Below are 8,194 nucleotides of genomic sequence, written 5' to 3'. Positions count from 1 at the left end.
ACTCACTCCGTGAACGAAACACTTTAAGACATTTGATATCTTTTAAGAGCTCGCAATAGCCTTTCAAGATATCATGTTTAACAGTACCCAATAGATAAACGCTTCACAATGTAAATTTACATTTAAATTTCATAGATATCGAGAGGATGAATATTACACACCTACCCGTATAAGAAAATGAAGGATATTGCACTGAGTTTGATTTTGAGCAAAGAAAAAGTGTGTATTCAATACACAATTAAACGGAAAAAAGATGAGTGAAACGAGAATAAATGAAATAATTGTTGCGGCGATAGATTTTGGAACGACATTTTCTGGTTACGCCTACTCTTATAGGGAGGAGTACTTACGAGATCCACTTCAGGTTCGTACTTTCGCTTTCCATATGCATATATACTTTTTGTGCGAAGCTTATATATAAAGCATGCTCTAAATATTTTTTTCGAAATACTTGAGTCTGTTTTTAGAATCCATTATATTGAAATACTCCTAATCATCACTCTTAATGGTTAAATTGGATAAAAACGGGTTTTCACTACCTAATTACGGTAGGGCTGTAATGAATGAATTTTAACAGCAAGAGGTAAAGATATCTCCTTTTCTATTTAAAATGATTCTATATATAGGAAATCGTTTGAACATAATGAAGGAGATGACATGCCTTTTTATAACAAACCTATTTTTTTAGTTATTATTTCTACTGTACCAAAAAACACATTTTTTGTTTATTTTAATTATTATTTCCTCTGAAATGTGCAATGTTTTCTGCACTCAAATACCAAAAGTATACCATTTCGTTTCTCCAAAACTAGGTAACATTTTGAACGACGGGTGCAGTTCACATTCAGAACACCTCGGCCATTGTTATCTAAAACAACCTCGGATGTATGCCTGTACATCAGTAGAAACAGTTCGTAAAATATCGAATTATATCATTAATTATATGAAATAGTTTGGCTTATATTTGTTGATCTAAGTTTAAATTGATTGCCAGTGAAGTGTTTTATTGCACACATAATTAAGATTCCCAAGAGATAAGTCATTAACTTTAACTGCAAATTAAATGACTACGCGATCTACTTGCATCGGACTTAAAGGGGCAACAGGACTATATAAACCTCCAGGTGGCGCTGGGGCAAGCTTTTGTATAATTTTATGCACGTTTTACATCAGGGACCCTTATTCCAAATTTATGCAATGCTTACAAAAAGTTGAGACATGAAACTTTGCAGGCATGTATCATGAAGGTTAAACAAATTAAAAATCCTTAATTTGATTTTAAAACATTACTAGAAACATGACTTTGAGAAAAAAATCCAACTGTCAGATTGAAAATTTGAATTTTCCGGGGGAGTTGCTTTTTGGTGTTCTGGGGGTTATGAAATCTCTGTTGTAAACATTACCACGTGCTGGTGTTTATATCCCTAGCAGCTTGCTTGTAGCAGACGGCATGCCTTACTATCAAATACTGTAGTAACAAAAGTGAACAAACCTTGAAAAGTTTTTATTCCACCTGATTTTCCCAAAATTATTGATAAATATCATCAGCTTCATATGCTTCATTTTAGTCTAATTGTTTTCTATGATATTAACACTTTTTCTTTTGAAGCGTTACGTAATTAACAAGTCTGGTGAATCATCCCCAGGTTGAAATATGTAACTTTGTTTTCATATTTGTCGTTTTAAAAAAATAATATTTATGAGCCTCGTTGCTTAAATGTTAGTTGCTCCTTCGCTTTTCTATCAAAAGCTTTGTCATCATTACAAATGTTTATATCCTAGCCAGGTAAAGTGAAAATCTCCTATTGTTCTTCAGTCATGTATATCTTTGTCCTGATTATTTTGTTCCATATTTTGAGTCTTCTTATTCTGCCCAAAGTTATTATTTTAATGGAAGGCAGTACCTAGTTCCATGTCATGCAAATGTTCATGAATAACTGTGTTTGAGTTCTCTCCTTTTTGACTCAAAATGTGCGTTTGATTTCCAGTTATCAATACACAAACCAGATTCCAGCCAGTGACATTTAATTACCAATTAAAGGTGTCAACACTATCTGAATTGTTTCCTTCCTGAACTCGTTTACAATAAGGTTAATATGTACTAGGGTTGTGGATGCATTCAATAAAGCATTATTATTGTTTGTTGACGTAATAATTAGTTTTGGATTCCAGACTGAGAATAAACCTTGCTACTTTGGACTGGAATGAGAATGTTGATTCTAAACACTTGAGAGGGATGTCCCATATAGAAAAAGATCTAGTCGAGCTTACAAAATGCCAGTTAGGAACAGGAAAGCAATCATTTCAAAGAAAACATCTGGAAAAGTTGGCTTGGTCATCTTTATTTCATATAGAAGATTGTAGTGTGGAGAAATACATCGTCTGCTCTGATCAGCCCTGTTTGTTTACATTCCTCTTGTGTGTACTAAAGATAGAACACTGAGTTTAACAGACAGGTACATAGCTGAGGGAATTTACAATAAGTCACTCCCCATTTACTCGCTGCCGAGGCAGCGAATGTTGCCCCTTTAAACATACCGATTTCTGAGTATGTAAATATTTATGCAAAAAGGTGGAGAAACAAGCTCAGTAGCAAAATGTTTGAACATAAACCCGGTTTAGTGGCACTGGGTAAACGCCAGAGACATAAAACACACAATCACAAACAAAAAACATAGAAGAACAGTACAAAACTCAGGAAACAGCAAGTGCATACATACTATATATAAAAAGATAGGTATATTTATCAAAAATTGTTAGGTACCGCCTTGGAAGGTCCGTAAAATGTAAATTTACTGGGGGGGGGGCGGTTAAACCAGTTAATGTGCACAAACCTCACTCTTATCCCAACAATCATTAATAAAGATAAAACGCAAAAGGTAAATCTTATCAAAGTATGCATTAACTTGAGGAAACTTATCAATAAAACAAATAATAATAAACGTATAGGTAAACCCCAAGTACTTCTATGATTAGAGATCCCAACTCTGTCTGCAGACGGAGGGAAACAATTCAGAGCACCTAATGCAAAAACTTTTCAAAGATACGATGCGGTCATCGTTAGAAACTATAAACATCCCACACAGTCTGCCTTATAAAATAAAAGATTTAAAACTGTGTGTTCATAAAGTTTCATAATAAAAATCATCATTATACTAAAACTGGGAACAAATAAGGAAAACATTATTAAAAATAAAAGCCTGTCCAAATACATCAGGTTCTTTTTGATAAAAATGACTGAGGAGTTCCAAATGGTGTAGTTCAAAGTTCAATTAAATAACTTCGTTGTTGAATTTTCCTCCTTTCGATTAAATGGATACAAATGCTCTTAAAAACTAATCAGTTGTGTCAGCTCAATGAAACTTTCATCAAATCATCTTTCTATGAATATTTTTATAAGCCTTCAATAATAACGAATGTCGTTTAGGCCGCTGGGAAGCAATGCATTTTATATTGTTACTGAATTGCTTAAAAACGAGGAAAAGTAATTTATGGCGTAAAGCCTAAATTACAAACTACTACTTTTACAGCTGCAATACTTAATCATGTCGTTTTTTAAATATCTGTAGATCACCTGCGGCATTATCTATTTTTGTCAAAACTGCTTTTTAACTTCTTTAATCAAACTTATATCCAATTTCTAGTTTAGAAGTTGTCTATTTTACGTTACTATTTATCTGTTGAAACAATACCACCATGAAATGCAACAAGTATGTTACTTGCATTACATACAGGACTCATAGTATTTTTGTGCCAATTAACCGTTGTACTTGATGACATATTACAATGCTTTTGTATTTCTAAGTATCATATTTTTAGTAATTTTAATTTACTTCGAGCCTTTTTATTCCGTTAAGATGTGTGTAATCTCAATCAAATATTTCTTGAAAAGCGTTATTAAAGTATAGTTATTGTATATAGGTTTCATTTCGCATCTAAAATGTCGTGGATACATGGTTCCTTAAAATAAACATAATAACTTATCTTTACAATGGTAAAAGGGCTATTTAAGCCTTTTAGTAATCTCCTAATTCATATTTTGATAATTGCAGTTTTTTTATTGGTCGTATTTTGTTGTTATGTAAATGTGCATTGATTAATCGGCAGTTTACTCTGCATCCCCTTTTCTTTGATCCCTGTCTTAATTGTTAATTAGGTAATTAACTCAAATATGTAAATATTTGTTTTTTGCATCAGTTTACAGTTAAGCACATTAACTTGCAAACAAAATACAAAGTTTAACATAGACATTTAAGTTAGGGTTGTGGGTACATGCCGTCTATTTCAGTTAAGACGTTTGGTAATATTCACATATACTTATTTGTGGAATGTGGCTAGTAACTTATAATATGGGATTAAACATGGCATAACACATTTGATAAACTGAAACAACAGATATAATAACATATTTGAAAACATTGTTTTTGCCAATTTCGTTTAAATTGATAAACTTGTAAGCATGTAATTGTAGTATTTCTAAGAATATCAGGTCCCAAACATTTAAAAAGTCTCTTAAGGTCAACGCTTTTGGTCAAATATATTTAATGAATTTTAAAATATTTCATTCAAGGAAATGTAAAAAATGACAGTGTAAAAGTAATCCGTTCCGTCGAAAACATCGTTTAAAGGGCAAAGAGAAAACTTTATTTTAGATTTAGGTACAGTTTGTTGTCCCCATCTACCAATTATGATATGGAAGTTGTGATTACTTGTACGAAAATGTATAAGATTTAAGCTTCGACAGTTTTGCAATATATTGAAATACTCTTCAATTTCTTTATCATATATAATTAACGAATATATTTTAGATGAGCTATTGATCTGTTCGAATCAGGTTTAATAGAATTCGTCCACAAGAGTGGATTTTACAATTGAAGAAATGTTCCGCGTATTCATTATAGTTTGGTTAAGCCTAACATATGAATATAACCTGTTTGATCAAGTATTGATTTAATACCTGTGTGCCAAGAGGTATTTATTCGCTGTTCAATGTATTTTTAATCAATAGGCTAACCTATAAAGTTTGCACTGATAACATTATCAATTCGCTGATTATTTGGCACCCTGCCACTACCCACAGGGAAATAGACATAATATCAATATCATGACTTTACAAGTCGGACATGTCTTTAAAGGGACTGGATCATGGTTTCTAAAATGCACTTTGTACAAACACAAAAGGTAATGGTTGCAAATCATATAAGTATTCAAACTAAGTTACTGGCAGCTGGAACTCTTCAGAAAATGGTGATATTTTCTCCTGAATACCAGATTTTTGCATTCAGTTTCTTACGGGATTCAGCGATTCGTTGTAGCATAATTGGTTGTTTGACATTATCACGTAATGTTATCACTGTTTTCTAAAAAAGGTCGAAATTCCCATTTCTTTGGTATAAGACCTTGTGGCCTACAGGTAGCAGACTTGTTTTTTTTCATATTTCTACCTAACTGGTGCGGGTTCGCACCCTACTACGACCGTTTTTTAAACTTTGTGTTTTCTTCTGCAATTTTCGTATGAAAGAGTAAAATAATGATACTAGAATAAGTGTTTTCAGATGCATAACCGGACAAACTTTTGGTAAGAAAAATGAGCGAGCTACTTTTAGCCGTTTTCAGTTGAATCAGAATGAATGGGTTTAAATTAAACTAATAATTGTAGTATTACAAGTCGTATTATCACATACGCTGTGCAAATAGAAAATGGACCTACGTTATCTACATACAGATATATTCAAATCGCTGGGATGGCCAGATTCTTCCGCAAGCCCCTACTGTGCTACTGTTCAACAGTGAAAAGACGGAATCTTACTTCGGATTTGAGGTTTGTTCGAAAAATATTGATTGTATTCCGGATTACTATTGTTATCTTTACTTTTAATTTTATTGGCAACCAAAGAGGATATTAACAATGGTCGGGGACTAGTCATATAGCAACAGTTAAAAGAATAATAGTTTGACAGTCCAGGTGTTGGAATCTTTCACCAACGTAGGCCGATAAGTATATTAGCTTTCGGACAGTGATCTACATCGAAATATGTCGTACATTGCTGATATGTATTCACTTAAAGGCGGAAGAGAAATACGATGGACTAATAAAAAGAAAAGAACATAAAGACTGGCGATATTTTCGAAGGTTCAAAATGGATCTTCACAGAGAGAAAGTATGTTGTTACTTATATGTGTTTTGAAAATTGAATAATGCATACCGTTATTTAGTTACAGTAAGTGGTTTTTTACTTGTGTACTTTTATAGTTGATATAAGCATAACATCCATGTAGTACCACTTTTAAAACTTACATAACTATTTAACTGTCTATTTTCTAAACAATTATCTGTTTGAAACGTAAAAATAATTTTCTTTGATGTCTAATTAACCACTTTTTAGAAAATCACACGGAAAATGACTATAAAAGATGCACAAGGGAGAAATATGCCTGCGGTGGAAGTTTTTGCCGCTGCCATTAGACATTTGAAGAATCATTTTATGGAGCAGGCTAAGCTGAGGGTAAAAATCCAGGAGAATGAAGTTCGTTGGGTGATCACCGTCCCTGCTATCTGGAGTGATGATGCCAAAGAATTCATGGTTGTGGCGGCAGAAATGGTTTGTCGTCATACTTCGTTTAAAATGCAACCATATAATTCGTCGATACGAGGCTTTTTCATGGTTATTTAAACCATCATAACTTGCATATACGCCTAAGGTCATAATTAAAATTCCAAGTAAAATGTTTTTTGTTTTTTTTTAATTTCAGCCTTATTTTGGCATTAAGAACATGAACGTCACACCGAAAATTTGACATCCTGCTGTGACAACACGGCATTTGTTTTCATTTGGACTGTATCATAATACTATCGTTAATGCATTTGATTATGAAAATATGGTTTTGATAGAAAATATGGGCCTCCTTCAGTATCATTAAGTTGGGTCTGTGTGACATAATGTTTGAATATAAGTATTGAAAAACATTGAAGTGTCAGATACAAATACAAATATTTGCTTTTCTAAGGCTGGAATAAAAGAAGATAAATTATCACTTGCATACGAACCAGAAGCTGCGGCTATTTACTGCAAACATATGAGACTTGCAAAGCTAAGAGAGCCAGGAAAAGATGCAACAATTCAACCGTTTCCTACGGGACTAAAGTTTCTTGTTCTTGATCTTGGAGGTGAGTCTAGCTTGAATACATTTAATTTGACATTGCAGTGTATTTTATGACCGAATTTAAGAATGTCACACATACTTATCAGTCATGTATTTTGGCTATTTGTATTTAAATAATGATTGGCACTATATTTTGACATATGTTGGCCTTGTCGTCAGTGTTGGGATATCTTAGGCAAGACACACACATACTCGAAAAGGCAAAATCGTATGCGCTGCTTGTAATTTATTATCATTTTATTACTTAAGGTTAAACATCAATAGGGGTTTGATGTTTCAGTTTTCTGTCTTGTTAGGTGGAACTGTCGACATTTCCGCACATCAAGTGCAAGACGACGGCTCTCTAAAAGCACTTAGAGAGCCTTCAGGTGGAAAATTGGGAGGGACTCTTGTCGATGACGGTTTTTTAGAAATATTTGAAGGTCTCTTTGGAGCTGATTTCATGACTGGCCTAAAAAGCGACATTGAACAAGCCGAATCTAAACGCGAGCTTGATGCCGAAATTGAAATGAAGAAGAGAACAATTGTTGGTAAAAGTAATGCCAAGGCTTTAAATCAGTTACTATTTGCGGTGAAATCAAAGTGATGTATTTTCTACACAGTCGGAAATATTGTGTTAACGCTGTTGTAAAGGAGCATTTGCTTATTTAACTATTTTTGACAATTTAAAGTCAATGTGATAGCTTAATATGGAAGGTAATGTAAATGATTCAATCGGAACCTTTTTAATGCTATTTTCAATCATTAATAGTTGAAGGTGTTATCTGACATAAAACGTACTCAGCTACTTAATTGGAAGAGTATTGGTTATACATAATATTGAAAACTCTCAGTAGCTTTGCATATAAATTATTTGTACGAGCTTTGAAACAATCAGTTAGATATTTTATAAAAAACATTGTTACTGGCAAAATAAAAAAACGATCAGTGTTTTTTTCGGAGAGAGTATGTCCAAGTTAATTTGTTTGAAAAGCTAGTCACGGATGCAAGTTTATATTGAACAGATCAGTGAGTTTGCTTTTGTCAGGAC

General features: G+C 33.1%; 1 protein-coding gene across 1 annotated transcript; it reads left to right on the top strand.

The window, feature by feature from the left end:
* The first annotated feature begins 147 nt into the window (after nucleotides 1-147).
* On the top strand, nucleotides 148-7,750 carry LOC128245795 (heat shock 70 kDa protein 12B-like). The gene is made up of 6 exons (XM_052964023.1): nucleotides 148-364; nucleotides 5,726-5,821; nucleotides 6,069-6,161; nucleotides 6,387-6,602; nucleotides 7,009-7,168; nucleotides 7,461-7,750. Exons 1-6 carry the CDS (start codon nucleotides 254-256, stop codon nucleotides 7,748-7,750), a joined length of 966 nt encoding a protein of 321 aa, XP_052819983.1. The 5' UTR covers nucleotides 148-253.
* The last annotated feature ends 444 nt before the right edge of the window (nucleotides 7,751-8,194 follow it).

This window comes from Mya arenaria, chromosome 9 (assembly GCF_026914265.1).
Source record: "Mya arenaria isolate MELC-2E11 chromosome 9, ASM2691426v1".
NCBI classification, from domain to species: Eukaryota; Metazoa; Mollusca; class Bivalvia; order Myida; family Myidae; genus Mya; species Mya arenaria.
The sequence above is the reverse complement of the archived record's forward strand: the minus strand, read 5'-3'. Positions and strand labels throughout refer to the sequence as shown.

Coding starts and splice junctions, on each gene's coding strand:
- LOC128245795 (XM_052964023.1), top strand. CDS start 254: ATGAGTGAAACGAGAATAAATGAAATAATTGTTGCGGCGATAGATTTT. Junction 365..5,725: donor ACTTACGAGATCCACTTCAG/GTTCGTACTTTC, acceptor ATCTACATACAG/ATATATTCAAATCGCTGGGA. Junction 5,822..6,068: donor AATCTTACTTCGGATTTGAG/GTTTGTTCGAAA, acceptor ATTCACTTAAAG/GCGGAAGAGAAATACGATGG.